General features: G+C 34.8%; 4 protein-coding genes across 5 annotated transcripts; 3 read left to right on the forward strand and 1 right to left on the reverse strand.

Annotated features, from left to right (window-relative positions):
• The first annotated feature begins 896 nt into the window (after positions 1 to 896).
• On the forward strand, positions 897 to 2303 carry LOC120629301 (60S ribosomal protein L29). 2 transcript variants are annotated; one of them, XM_039898205.1, is made up of 4 exons: positions 897 to 974; positions 1106 to 1160; positions 1274 to 1338; positions 2147 to 2303. In XM_039898205.1, exons 2-4 carry the CDS (start codon positions 1124 to 1126, stop codon positions 2264 to 2266), a joined length of 222 nt encoding a protein of 73 aa, XP_039754139.1. In that variant the 5' UTR covers positions 897 to 974; positions 1106 to 1123; the 3' UTR covers positions 2267 to 2303. The 2 variants fall into 2 exon arrangements, with proteins under 2 accessions (XP_039754139.1, XP_039754141.1); XM_039898207.1 differs by having other exon boundaries at positions 942 to 966.
• Positions 2304 to 3209: 906 nt separating this feature from the next.
• LOC120629646 (E3 ubiquitin-protein ligase siah-1-like) lies at positions 3210 to 6572 on the forward strand. The gene is given in 5 exon segments (XM_039898640.1): positions 3210 to 3432; positions 3969 to 4164; positions 4732 to 4873; positions 6115 to 6326; positions 6328 to 6572. Coding segments are annotated over 5 exon segments (675 nt in total). The 5' UTR covers positions 3210 to 3406; the 3' UTR covers positions 6427 to 6572.
• A 2492-nt stretch (positions 6573 to 9064) lies between these two features.
• Positions 9065 to 12219, forward strand: LOC120629647 (protein ANTAGONIST OF LIKE HETEROCHROMATIN PROTEIN 1-like). The gene is made up of 2 exons (XM_039898641.1): positions 9065 to 9488; positions 11186 to 12219. Exons 1-2 carry the CDS (start codon positions 9205 to 9207, stop codon positions 12102 to 12104), a joined length of 1203 nt encoding a protein of 400 aa, XP_039754575.1. The 5' UTR covers positions 9065 to 9204; the 3' UTR covers positions 12105 to 12219.
• On the reverse strand, positions 10116 to 12631 carry LOC120629648. Its single transcript, XM_039898643.1, has 2 exons — positions 12219 to 12631; positions 10116 to 10907 (listed from the first exon to the last, which is right to left on the reverse strand). Exons 1-2 carry the CDS (start codon positions 12391 to 12393, stop codon positions 10129 to 10131), a joined length of 954 nt encoding a protein of 317 aa, XP_039754577.1. The 5' UTR covers positions 12394 to 12631; the 3' UTR covers positions 10116 to 10128.
• Positions 12632 to 15495: the final 2864 nt, after the last annotated feature.

Genomic DNA, 15495 nt, shown 5'->3' on the forward strand with positions numbered 1-15495 from the left:
TAATATCCGACTCAACGAGGATTAAAATCGCAATTTGATGCAGTTATCATTCGTAGTAGAACAGAGATGCTACCAAGTTATTTCTGAGCATTGATGCATATAATTTCTATTAAAGTTAAAGTACCTACTCTTCTCCCATCCATCCCCCTTCATGATTAGAACGATAAATAAGTTAGGTACCTATCAAAATTATTTCGTTGTACAAACTAGGTTGCTAAATTCAGCATACCGTAAGCTTATTGAACTATTATTTAGCGCAACAACTGGACACTTTTTCAACTTTTCTCCCATATAAGATGACTCTCCTTACCTCTACCCTCCATAGCCAGAACTAAAAGCAATTTTTACTAACGTCATTATCAGTTGTCACCAATGTTTTCTTTCTCTGTCTAATGGAGGGTAGAGGTAAGGAGGATCATCTGTGTATATGAAAAAGTGTCGTCAAAATTATGGAGGGTAGAGGTAAGGAGAGTCATCTTATATGGGAGAAAAGTTGAAAAAGTGTCCAGTTGTTGCGCTAAATAACAGTTCAAAAATCCTCCACAATGGCGCTGGTGGATGCACAGGGTATGGTATGAATGTAGCAATCGTAGATGAATAATTGAAGTATGCCGAGTTAAAAAATTTAATGTCATTATCGACTAAAGTAGTTAATTATTGAGAATTTTAATAACTTACGTTGTACAAAATATTGTGGTAAATATAACCTTACTTCCTTGTATCTCCATACTTCCTTGTTTATTTTTCAAGCCTACTCTAACAATATTTATATTTGGCGCTTCTTTTAAGAGTTACCCTGATGCAAATGTGGCGCCATCCTAATTTAATACATACTCTCCTTACCTCTACCCTCCATACTCCTTACCTCTACCCTCCATATCTCTGTCTTTGTCTAGAATAGTTAGGCTCGAGCTGTCAAGTGTCAACTGTCAACTCACAACTGTCTCTTTCTTTACTGTTTATTTTGTGAGTGGGTTAGTTTCTTCATGCAATTTTAAATTTATCTTTAAATATCACTTTAATCATTGTTAATTTAAATTATTGTGGTGTGTCTTTTAAAAGTTAACGTAGAGCACTGTTTAAACTATGTTTCATTTGTTTTCAGAACTGCACTTGAAGCAAAATGGCAAAGTCAAAGAATCATACAAATCATAACCAAAGTGAGTAAACAATATTAGTATTTGGCAGCACGAAATACTAATTTATATATTTTTTTTATATTTAGTCTACGAATTACGGAATTTCAAATCAACACAAACATTGTTTTTTTCAGACAGTAAAGCTCACAGAAATGGTATCAAAAAGCCGACTAAGAGCAGGCATGAATCCACTCTTGGTGTAAGTATGTTATGGTATAAATTATCACCATCACCATCATAATATCAACCTATGGACACAGCTGGACATGGGTCTTCTGTAGGGAGTTCCAAATAGCGCTGACTTGTGCCGCTTGTTACCAGTGATTGGTTTTATCATTGAATTATAATAGTAAATAATAAATTATTAATTTTAATTAATAATATAATATGCTATAGTTCAACATATTAAAGGAAGTTTGATGCTGAACAATGAAATTGAAGATATTCTGTTATGTATGCCACAAAGATTATACATTTTGAATTGAGTAAAGTATGGTGTAATAGTAATTGTGAGAAAGATCCTGCACTATTCATGTCTACATGTATGCACATTTTTGTACTAATATTATACAGAAATATTATGGTTGGTTTAAATTATGTAAAAAGGGTACACATTAAGTCTTATTTCTCGGGTCATAGTAAATAGGAATTAATTAGACTAATCTAAATCCAAGGCTTTCTAAGCACTATACAAAAGTAGTTCTAGTAAAGGTGCTATGAACACAGGCTGTACCTGCACAAACGCTTTATTGGTCTTAGTAGTTAGAATGTTAATGAGATACTAGGTTCCATTCCTAGGATGGCCCAAGAACAACAATTTCCTCAATTTTTCTATTAAATAAAATAGCAGTACTTGAGTTAGGAAATTGGTGGTGTGTCCTTGTCTTGGAGCTTATTATTGTAAGAGCCCACCACCACCACTTACCAAAAGAACCTAGTATTGAATAGAGATCCGCTACAAGCTAATCCTAAACTAACACCTTGATCTAATAGATTTAATATTTCAGATGGACCCTAAATTCTTGAGGAACCAAAGGTTTTGCAAAAAGGGCAACTTGAAGCCAGCCCTACAGTTAGAGCGTGCTGCTGAGAGGAAAGTAGCAAGGGAAGCCAAGGCTAAGAAATGAACAGTTATTTTTAAGCAATAAAAATTCAAAAATACAATTTCTTTCTTTTACCTAAAATAAGATTTATGTGCAAAATTCAAATTGTTCTTAAGCTTGAAACTTTGAATTAGGACTTGAACCATTTACCATAATCTTTTCTTTAGACAAATGTATTCCACAATTGTATGCTTTGCTAATCTGACTCAAAATAACCTGAGTAAACAATTCCATTAATTTTTTTAACTAATTGTAAACAATGCATAGTCACTGAAAAAGGGATCGTCAATTCGACCCAATAACATTCTAAAATATCGAATAGTGCAGGGCTTCCCCATACAGGCACATAATTGTCTCTTGCCCATACTAGTCATGCTGGGCTCCGCGCACTGGGGCGCCATAGAAAGTACAGAGGTGCGTCGCGAGGCTACCTTTTTTCTTCAAAAAATTTAACAAAAACAATCTACAATTTATAGTGCCGCAGGGTCTAGGCCCACGCTTCTAAAATTCTGTGGATCGGCAAGCTCCGACATGTATTGATAGACTAGTTTCAGAATGTGAATCCATCGATCACTAATAAAAAGTTTGTATCCTTATTTTTTATGCCTAGCTAACCAGTATCTACCTGTCTAAATCCAAATAACGAGGTTAGGACGCCTTGACAGTGCTAGAAACTGCGCCCGGAGATTTGCAGTTTGCACCTAATCTGGCAACCCCAATTTAACTTTCTTTTCGGGGATATCCAATAGACTAGCTTGTCATATTCAAACTCGAAAATAGACTTTATTTCTTGTCTGAGTTGAAATTGCGTTAGCCTCGTTTGATATACGAAGTCTTTATCATGTAGGCAATACGGATTACGGACATTGTTCTGTGTTACGGACACGTCTCACTTTATAAATGGAGGAATTTGTTCGTGAAACCAGAAACAGTACAAGCATACAAGGGCTTATTGTATCGCGTACACTGACCGTTATAGATATTACAATAGTACTTTGTGATCTAATTCTTGAATCTGCTATTTTCTTTACTCTTAATCAGGTAGCCAAGTGTAGTTAGTGCAAGCAGTGCAGTGTGTAAGCAGTGCAAGTAATTTTATTACTTATATTTTGCGTTGTATTTTTACCAGCGTTAGGACTGGAGTTGTGATTGAAGAACAGCATCATGGCCAAAGCTAAATTTAACAAAAAGTGAGTACATTTATTATTTTATGTTAGGTTCCAAGATACTTGTAACAGTTAAAGTTGAAAATTCAAATACTTGGTAATGTGAAATATTGCTTACCCACACAAATGGAAATAGGTTAAGGGTCGTTAAAAATAGATAAGTAAATACCTACCTTAATTTTTAACAAAGTTACTGGCACATACTTAATAAAATACAAACTATAAAATCATTCCTTTATTAATGGACATACAATTATATCAAGCTTTTATTAATGAACATAAAATTACATATGATATGTTAATGTATATACCTTGTATTAGTTATATAATAACAATTTTTCCTACTATCGAACTTAAACTGATAGTTTTCTCCAACTAGCTGTGAGTAACATGTACTCTGCAGTTTCATTTGCATTGGGCTTTAGGATGTTTTAATCAATCAATATGTGGTGGTTTCTGAGATTGGTGTGTTCATACATACACAGAATTATACACAGCAATGTTAGTATGGATAACTATGAAATAACTGAAAACTAAAGACCTGTTTACATTCAATTCAGGGTGGGCGTGGTGGGTATGGAGTTACCGGAGTGCCCTGTGTGTATGGAGCAAATGTCGACACCAATATACCAATGTCTGACTGGCCACAGCCTGTGTAACACCTGTACTGTGAATCTGATCCCTCCGTTTTGCCCTATGTGTCGTCAGGCTATGACGCAGACTAGGAATTGGCAGCTTGAAGATATGATAGAAAGGGTAGGTACATTATTTTTTTATTTGTCTTACTATGCTAACAATATTGTGACAACCTCAATCTTGTGATGACCTGGTACAGTGTTAAGCTCTTTGGTCTTATGAGTAGGGGTCCCAAGTACAATCCCTGGTAGGAATAATTTGGGAATTATAAATTCCTGAAAATTCATTGGTTAGGTCTGGTGGGAGGTGTAGGCTGTGGCTAGATGCCACTCTACCGACAAAATGATGCAGCCATGCAATTTAGCATTCCAGCATATATAGATGCATAAAGATGCATAAAGATGCATAAAGATGCTGCATAGAAACTAATTAGGATTAATATAACTGCAACACTCCTAACTTGTTTCTACAACACCATCTTAGACTGCATCATTGCTAACCACCAGGTAAGATTGCAGTGAAGGGTTAACTTGTATTGGAATTTAAAAAAAAAACAATCTTATTATATAGTATTTAATGCATACCTTGCATTAAAGACTAATGAGTAATGAAAAGATTATTTTTTTTTTAGTTAATAAAAAAGTCTAACAATGTTCTCATAGTTCATAATATTTTTCTTTGCTGCAGGCTACTGTACCCTGCCCTAACAAGTCTGCCGGTTGTGTGTATACTATGGTCAACATGGAGGTGGAAGATCACCTTAAGGAATGCATCTTCCGGCAAATGGCTTGTCCTCTTGGTTCTGTATTTGGGAAATGCTCTTGGTCAGGTAATTTTACTTCTCTGTAACTAAAAAAACTATTAACCAATTGACAAAAAAATGTGGAGGTCCTAAATTTGGTTGTATTTTTACCTAAATACTCCTACCTCAGAACTCTGTCATTTGTAAAACTTCTTTGTATACTTCTTACGTGGTCCCATTTATAATAATAATAAAGCTTTATTTATTCCATATAAATTTACAAAAAAAAAAGTTTCAATCCTTACAAACTACTTGTGTAAGTAATTGGTTATTTTGATTTTCAATAAATTCTTAAGTTAGTGTTAGTATGTTAGTCCTTATATTAGATGGATCCCATAGAATGGAAAGCCTCCTCCATATCTTTCCACACTTTTCTGTCATCAGTTTCCCATTTACATCAGATCATTATCTGTTGAAGGAATCCTGGAGAAATTGAGGGTACTCATCAAATATTATAGGGACACCTATAGTGATTTGAGTATTTTTTAAAGGAACTTGGTATTTGGTATTTGTTGAAAAGCACCACTTGGTTAAGTGAAACTGATGATGGCCACCGGAATGACACAATAATATGTTTTGCATGGGTAACAATTTGATTATCATATAAGGTTTCGATTACTGCTTGTCACAATAAAGCTTCTGATTGTGAAGTGCCGGGAGAGCTTTTCAACTATTAACACCCCAGGTTAATATAAAGAAATAATTTGTAAGTATTACAAAAAAAAATTATATAAAAAAACCGAGAATAACTAAAAGCTACAAATAAATATTTACACATTTTCAAGTTGGTGTCAAGTAAAATGTAGAAAATTACTGGTACTTTCCTTACTATATAAATGTTATGTCTCGACATAAACTAGAAATATTTAAAACATTTGTATAACAGCTACTTTCAAGTACAAATACACTCTAAATTTTGGCCCAATCCAGTTCCTACCTGTGTGGAAGCCATTTTGGTTATTTTGTTGAAATATTCTTATATGTGTTTGTAAAAGTCATATCCTTCAAAGTTTTGGTCTTACTGAGATAAAAATGGGCTTATTTGAATTATTTATATTATTTAAGTTAATGAACCTACATATCCAGAATTTGTCTCTAACCATGATTATTTTACAAAAGTTTATGGATCAAACTTTGTTGTCGCAGAAGTTAGCTGTTAGTGTAGCTTCGCGATGCTAGTCTACTATATGGTCCCGTTGATTGTCTGATCGAAGTTCAAGAAGTCATAAAGTTTGATTCAAACAATATAAAGCATTAATTTCTTACAGGAAAATTAAATGGAATGCTGGATCACTTCAAGGAACGTCATCCGAAAAATTTAAATACTGATGATGAGATTACCATTAATAATACTACCATTACAAATGACGACCGCCACATGTATCTGGTGGACCAAAACAAATTCTTATTCATCATATCATTCAAGATTGACACAATGCAGAAAATGGCATACTGGGCAGTGCAGCACATTGGAAGCAAGAAATCTGCACAACAACATGTTTACGAGGTACATGTTACAAGCAATCAAGACCAAAGACGTAAAGTTATTTACACAGAACATTGCTTCAACGATGCTATAGAAGCCAATGAAATATTTCGAATGGCTAAATGTGCCATTATGCCTCTTAATATGATGGACCACTTCCTGAAAGATAAAAGGTTAACATTTAGCTGCACAATTAAGAGAAATCAGCCTGGTTTCAAAAAAGGGACTGGTTCTGCTCCTGAGAACAAAACATCTCAGAATCATTCAAAGGCCAAACCAAAGGGTCCGGGTGGTAATAATTTCCGAACCAAAAGCCCTGGGCCTCATATGCCCAAAGGCCCAAATAAGCAACACAAAAATAATAAATAATTCAACATTTGCATGAGAATGTAACGATTATTTTAAACAAACAATAAGGCAACATACATAAAAAATGGCTTTGAAAATAAATAATGGTGTTAGGTATTATATAATATAAACTTAATGGTCTATATTTCTATTTTGTGATTTTTTCATTATATTATGATCATAGGTAGGTATAATGGCCTTCGCACACCACATTGACTTATGTTTTGTTTATATATTTATTGTTATTAGGTACACAAAACAGGTAATAACTAAAAGTAGATCTAAATATAAGTAATAACAAGTTTTGTTTTAAGCTACAACCCAAAGTAGTATGTGTACACAACTTCAAATTAAATTAAAAAAAAAGTAAAGATAAAATTAAAGATGAAACAAAAAGGAAACATTTAAAAAATAATATATATATAATTTCCCTAAAGATTATGTGGATTAGTGCTTAATAATTTGATTTTAAAAAATATTTATCCTTTTCTCAAAAATGCCATTATTACGATTACTATTTTATTATTTTTGGATGGATTGTAACTGATAGCCACCACAAGGGTTGTGAAAGCGTCACCGGGACCTGGGACCTATAAAATAAGGTGTTAGGGTGGCTTACACTTACATACTCTCACTCTAATTTGATCATTGAAATATATTGAACGCTCTAAGCGAGTTTAATTACTAGTGATCAAGGCAAAAGGCTCTTATAGTTTATTAATTAAAAGTTTTATGAAGTTTGTTGGAGGCGGTACTTGCAATTCTCAAAATAATACCGATCATTGTCAATGGTTATCAAGAATAGTATTGTCAATGATGGGCTGGTGTCGGCAATGATGAAATATTTTCGTCACTGTTCTTGCGCTTTTTGTATTTAGCGATGTACCTATTTCAGATTTTTACAATTTCTGTGAAAGTTGTTTGAGTATTCGTTATAATAATGCACGCTTTAGTAGAGTTTCAAGTTTATATGGTTGTGTGGAGGCCTCATAGCTAAGCTGCCTCTCTTAAGAGGTAAAACAGGTTACTGCTTAGCAATTTTTTTAGTTAATATGATTTTGTATCTTCTGTCAGTAAGCGCATGTCGCAGTGTTTTGCTTTTTGGATTCAGATTTTAAATACCTGTATTGCTTCGATTTTGCGAAAGATTTAAGCTGGGTCCCAGATATGTATTATCAACCTTATTACCGTACCGTATCATTCGGCGTGCCGTTTTAAACCTCGTATATTGTGGACACCTTCTTTATAACTCCGTGTCGTATGTAACTATCCATCGATGAAGTCGCCTGAATATACAAGCAGCGTATCAAGACTGCATATTATCGCTGCATAAGCTATTCTGATACTGCCTTGCTACGCTTAGGCGATACTTATATATACAGTGATCGGATTGGGTAAAAGATACATATTTGGACCCGGCTTTAAGAACAAAACTGCAAGGGCAAAGATTGTTCATATTAGATCGGGTAGTAACGCTGCAACTGCGGCGACTTACGATTTTTTTCATAAATAAATCTTTTGTCACGTTGAGTTTATGCAGTACAGTTCTATTGAGGAACGTTAAAATTTACGCGCAACACGATACTCGCAAAAAAAATAACCTCAGGATCCAATATGGCGGTCTGCGCAGGTATAGACAATGCCATCGATCAAGATCAGTTCTTATACACAGCGCAGGCATACGCCTTTGTTCTGGGTTGTTTTGCAATCACCGTACCTAGTTACGCAGAATAATCTGATTGTACTAGTTCTTCCCTAATGGGTTACGGATGTCGGATGTTACTGGCAACGTGTAAAAAAAGTTAGCGGTGAAAAATTTTAAGTGTGTAATTTTTTAGCTCCGTTCACCTTGCTAGAGTGTGGATGGACTCGTCCCACCAATTTCGGTCACCTCCACAGTGTGCCATTGGTTACTGGTCTAGCCTCCTGCTCGTTATATGGGATTGGATCAACATGTCTTCTTCAACCTTGGAAGACTGAGTTCGTACCTTGTTACGTTCAACTGCCTGCATGACGTCAATTCCCCTTAGGATATTTTGTAGTTTACTAACCCAAATAAATCTCGGCGCTTATGCAGGCATCCAAGTTAATGGAGTGTGAAATGGTTTATACCCTCACAAACAATATAGATACATGAGCCATATTCCCTTGTTATTCTTTAACATTAAATATTAATACGAATTAAGATGTATATCATTATATATACATCTCAATATAAACATATTGGAACGGAGGCTTTAACGTCGTTTATTGACCTCTTTGGCTCAGCGAAGATGCTCTTACATGCTTTGAAAGAAAGAGGTAGGGTATTGAACACAATACCTTACCTCATTCTTTACATACAGCGACCTTAGTGAAATAACAATTTCACTTAAATCGAGGCGCTTAGGGCGCTTTTAGTGTCACGCGGATTTGCTCACGCACGCGGGATTGGACCGCATGCGTAAAATTTCACGCTGCGGATCATACGCAGCATGAGTTTCAGTTTTCTACGGGCTGCGTAACGGTATAGACGTGTTCAAAAATGATCAATGTCAGAAGAATATGTGTCGCTTACATACTTTACAAACGACGAAACAAGAAGACAAGAGTACATGTTGATCCCTTTCTTGAAAATAGGCTTCTTGCTGGGGCGTTTGTTACACGCTTTGGAAAACTACAAAATAATGAACGTAAATTTAAAAATTACTTTCGAATGTCCATTCGTTCTTTTGATGAACTGTTGTGTAAAATTGAGAATAAGCTACAAAAAAGCAGTTTACGAAGGATTACAATACAACCGATTGAGAGGCTCGCTATTACATTAAGGTAAGTTTTAAATTTTAAATATTTAATTTCCTGCTATGATTTAGTGGAAAGGGATTTGAACAGGTAGGATAAACGTTTTTTGACTTCAAATTACTGTCATGTGTAAATTTACATGTGCAAAAAAAAAATTTTGTCATGTACTCTGAAATTTCATTGTTCATAATTTCATTCAATTTCATGTTGAAATTTCATTAAATAAGATTATTTCACTCATAAAATGTCGCCATTAAAGTGGAATCATTCCTACCTTTCATCACACGCTACTTATTATAATATAGATAAAAGTTATAGGTTTGCACATGACAGTAATTTAAAGTCAAAAAAAGTCCTTAATTGGTTTGGGATTGGTACGTTCAACCTACATACACAATCCTTTTTTTTATCTGATAAAGTACACATGGCCACAGATCAAGTTACCCAAAACCAGCATAAATGGAACTCGCGCCTTGCGTATTATCATACTTAGGTAACCCGTCGGAGTCCCGCTTATACTGGATTTGAGTAACTTGATCTGTGCCGTGTGTACAACCGCACTCATATGACTAAACAAACAATTAGAGAGAAACTGGAGAAAAAAAGTTAATCGTACTCATTTTAATAAAAAGAGTTTTATTCATAAATTAAAAAATCAAATTTTACATCATTCATTTCTTTGTAAATTTGTATCCTGAGCGTTGACATTACTTTCGCCTGTAGATGATGTTGTTGCTGGGGTATAAATTACGTCATAAGACGTGATATTAAACAGGCCGCTTTCAGTCGAAATAAGAGTTTCATTGTCATTCACTGCAGCAGAACTAATAGCATTGTCGTTAAGACTCGAAGTATCCTGGATTATACTATTGGTTTGGTAATCTTGATTTATCGGTGACAAACTGTCAAGCTCAGTAAAACCACTAGAACTTGTTGTAGGTATGGGACTGTAGTATGCAGGTTGTGTTTGACTTTCCATTTCCATAACTATATTTAACACTTTTGTTCTGAACATTAGTTTTTGATATCTAGTGAATCTTTTTAATGAAGGCTGCAGAGACTGAAAGAAAGCCAAATCCTCACTTTCTAGCTCCAGTTGATTAGACTTTAAGCATTCTAATAACTGTGCCTCAAATTCAGATGGTGCTTGCTTTTTAGATTTTACTTGTTTTTGTTTTGATGTTGGGTGAGAACTTTCTTGACGTGAAGTATCTGGTTGCGTGGACTCATTAGGTGTTTCTAAATTACTTTGTTCAGACATTTCTTCACAGAGTGACTCTTCTCCAGCAGTTTCCGTTGTACTGTCTAAGAAAGTCAAAATGTCATAGTAAGAATATTTCTTCTTCTTCTTCTTACTCCCAGAGCCGGATGGCTGATTTTTTTCAGATATCTTGTCTTTCTGGTAAGTGTCCCTTGCTGTTCGCCAGCGTTGTTGTATTTTCTTGTCTGAAATGACAAAATATAATAAGTAAGTGGCAAAAGTACACACAGTTTCAGATCAAGTTACCCAAAACCAGTACCAATAAAATCTAACGTAGCTATAGTACTGTAGTTAAAACGAATTAAAAACTTCTAGCGCTAGCTACTTCCGTGCCCTTTCACCTTAAGGGTATTTATTTTTCTTCTGAAGTAAAATTCGAGCGGTGCATGCTGTCTTATGTCTGATGTCAGCATTATTAATATATTATGTTATCATATTATTAATATATTGTTTTTGTTTTCAGATATTTGGCAACTGGTAATACATTCACTGATCTACACTATTCCTATGTGATTGGAATTGCAACAATTAGCGAAATAGTAAGACAAGTTTGTTACATAATATGGATTGAACTAAAGTCTGAATGTATTCCACAGCTTAATGGGATCAAATGGAAAGAAATCGCAGAGGGATTTCTCACATATACAAATTTTCCTAATTGCTTGGGTGCAATTGATGGAAAACATATAAGAGTGATTCGGCCGCCGCACAGTGGATCACTATATTTTAATTATAAGAAATATTATTCTGTAGTGCTCCTCGCAATGTGTGATGCTGATTATAATTTTACATATATTAATGTCGGTACCAGTGGAAGCAACGCCGATTCAACCATCTTTAGAAGGAGTCAATTGTATACGAAACTGGAAAGTAACACGTTGGGTATCCCTGACCCGCAAGAGTTGCCTATTATTTGCCCCGAAGTAGCTTATCCATCTAGTGTAAGAGCAAAGTTGCCGTTCGTGATAGTGGGAGACGAGGCATTTGGTTTATCATCACATGTGATGCGGCCTTATGCTCGTGATAATTTACCTTACAAAAAGAAAATATTTAATTACCGTCTGTCCAGAGCTAGAAGGTACATAGAATGCACTTTTGGAATTATGTCAAATAAATTTAGAATATTTCACAGATCCATGAATGTCAAGTTAGATCTAGCACAATTAATAGTCAAGACGGCATGTGTACTTCACAATTTCATAAGGAAACGGGATGGCTACAAGGTCAGCCATACATTTGTCACAAATGGTTTTACGGGACCACTACCCAGGCAGCAGACTGAAAGTAGTAATACGTCGGCAAGTAATATCAGAGATATATTTGCAGATTACTTTATCAATGAAGGAAAAGTCTCCTGGCAACACCGATATATAATTAATTAACTAAACTCAAAAGGTTTTAGAAGGTTTTTGATGTTATTTGTGAATTAAATAATTATGCTTATATTAATAAAGTAATGATGCTTGTATAAATAAAATAATGAACCAAACACATACCCGCCTCTTTTCTTTCCTCTTCGCTCAAATTTTCGTAGTTAGGTGCCAATTCCTTCAAAATATCTCTCCATGCAGCCTCCCTCGCGTCCCTGTTTTTGTATAATTCATTGCGTTTATCCCACAAAACGGGCCGCAGATGAACTTCAATGATTACTCGTTCTGTATCGATTTTCATTTCGGTAGTACAATACGGCGCGTGCGCCCCGCTCGACTCTAAAATGGGCACTGAAGTTGTAGGCAGCGCTTACGCATGCGGATACCCCGCACCGGGGTGACGCCCCGCACAGCGCCCCGCGTCCCGCGTGCGTTTATCACGCTTTACAATAGATACCTATATGAAATTGTTCTTTGCGGATGCTACGCATGCGGTCCAATCCCGCGTGCGTGAGCAAATCCGCGTGACACTAAAAGCGCCCTTATGCAGGCATCCAAGTTAATGGAGTGTGAAATGGTTTATACCCTCACAAACAATATAGATACATGAGCCATATTCCCTTGTTATTCTTTAACATTAAATATTAATACGAATTAAGATGTATATCTTTATATATACATCTCAATATAAACATATTGGAACGGAGGCTTTAACGTCGTTTATTGACCTCTTTGGCTCAGCGACGATGCTCTTACATGCTTTGAAAGAAAGAGGTAGGGTATTGAACACACCTCATTCTTTACATACGCGACCTTAGTGAAATAACAATTTCACTTAGGTCGCTGTATGCTCTGACATCATGGATTATAAAGATACTGTACAATTTGCTAGCGCGGGTGTGTATACTTTTTGAGTATCGAAACACAATACCATGCCAGCACAAAATTAATTGCTGTGTTTTCATTGAAGTACTAGGCAGCGAACGAAATAAACATAGCTGTTAATAGGATACATACTTTTTATTTTTATTATAGTCATTACATAACACCTACTACTGATTATAACTCGACACAGCAAACAATAAATTATATAATTATAATGTATTGTCTTCCGCAAAGCGGGCGAGGCATAAGTGACTTTTATGGTGCACTACTGACAGAAGACGTTAATTTTTTCTTATCATTATACTAGAAATAGTATTTAGAATTATTGTACTCAGTTATGTGTTTATTAATGGCAAATTGTAATAGCCATTAGGTGTATAACAAGATTAGTTGCTTGAAATTCTTAATATTTTCTAGCGGTTGTTGTTTGTACATTAACATTATGTTTAAGTATAGTTTCTCTTGGTGGTACACCCAGTGGCGTGCATAGAAGGTATGGACAAGGTATGCAGATGATATAAAATGAAGAAAATCTCCAGTCCTAGTTATAAAAAAACTTAAGGATAGGCTTTGTAAGAGTTATTAAAAGCCTACTCTTTATGTAGTAATAACTCGTACTGGAGATTTTCTTCATTATATATCATCTGCATACCCACTATGCACGCCACTGGGTACACCTACCACTTCTATTTGTTAACGTTTTACCGTGCCCTTAAGTTTTGACGGGCACATATTTGTCAACAGTAAAATAAATTCCTTATTCATGTCCCACTGTGTTTAATCGTTTAAGTACCTATCTCTAATTACAGCATTCTAATACAGCAAATCTTATCACTGTGTAACGCTGCAACTTAAGCATGGATGTGCAGTGATGGCTTTATTTTCCTTATTTGTAGAACGTCGACCCGAGGGTGTCTCAGGTCTCGGACTTCGGCTTAGCTCGAACAATTTGGTCTTATATATAGGTTAGACTTAATAGGTAGGTTAGACTTGCTATCGTCGGCAGGAGCTATTTAAAGAATTACTAATTTCTTATACGTATTGGTCTGGTCATGGCAATTGGCGTGCATTTCACACATGCAATTTTTTCATATAACTCTTAAAGGAGGATTTTTTCTATTTAACGCTATCTTCCTGCCTTTTATGTTTAACCTCGACAAAAACTCTGTGCACGCCACTGGCCGATAAAGCCGTGCTTCCAGGCGGTTTAATATGGTAAGATATCGTGTTGAACTTTACTAAGATGTGAGGTCAACTGCCCGCGTTACCAAACTATTACATGCATCATCGCTCGCCACGAGGTGAGATTGCAGTCAAGGACTAATCTTTAGTAATTTACAAAAAAGGTACATTTAATTTGCTTAAGCGCGCGAAAACTGATAATTGTATAAAAAAGCAATGTCGTAAGATTTTTTTGCAGGTAGGTATTATTATAGTTACTCGTAATATGCATGTAATACAATTTTTTGTACTTGTAATTATGTATAAAACCAATTAAATGATTTCAAAAGTAACTTATTTTTTTTAAATAGTTTCCTTGTGCTTACAAAAATTTTGCCGATTCATAAAGTTATTATTTCCCACCCCTTGTAGCAACACAGAGAATAATAGGTACTATTCTACTCGGTAAATTACTGAAATTTGTCTAGAAATGTAGATATGAACACCATTCACGATGAACGATAGTTATCATTAGGTATGTAGTTTTACGCCAAACTACATATTTAACTGGCGATATTTCCAACAATATTAAATTCTAGCTGTTGCACACGCGCTAGAGCGTTTCTTATTTATAATATTAGTAAGTGTGTAGACTTTTGTTACAGTAATTTTATATAGTGGCTAAATAATTAACCTTTTGATAACTATAAATTCATATTGGCCAGATATTTTATTAAATTGATTAGGTTTTTTATAAATATGTTAGTAGGTAATTAATTATCATTAAATTAAAAAACAGTTTTCAAGAAATAATAAAAATTATATTTGAATTACGTTGGCAGGTTGGTACGTTTGCGGCGTCGCAAACTTTAGTCAGGACGATCCAAGGTTACAGTAATTTTATAATGAGATCTGATGATAAGTAAATAATTAAACTTTCGATAACTATAAATTCATATTATGACGGCCGATTGGCGCAGTTTGTAGCGACCCTGTTGTTGTGTTCTGAGCCCAAGGCCGTGGGTTCGATTCCCACTACTGCAAAATGTTTGTGTTATGATCATGAAAGTTTTTCAGTGGCTGGGTGTTTATATGTATTTTCTAAGTATATTTTATGAATTATATATGTATATAATTCATAAAATATTCAACACAAGCTACGCTTACTTTGGGGCTAGATGGCGATGTGTGTATTGTCGTAGTATATTTATTCGTTTATTATATTGACCAGATATTTTTTAATTGATTAGGTATTAAACAAATATGCTAGTAATTATTATTTAATTAAATAGTTTTTATGAAACAATTTAAAATATATTAGATTGCTGTTAAATGTTCATGACATTGAGTTATAAAT

Source organism: Pararge aegeria, chromosome 14, assembly GCF_905163445.1.
Source record: "Pararge aegeria chromosome 14, ilParAegt1.1, whole genome shotgun sequence".
In the NCBI taxonomy this organism is placed as follows: Eukaryota; Metazoa; Arthropoda; class Insecta; order Lepidoptera; family Nymphalidae; genus Pararge; species Pararge aegeria.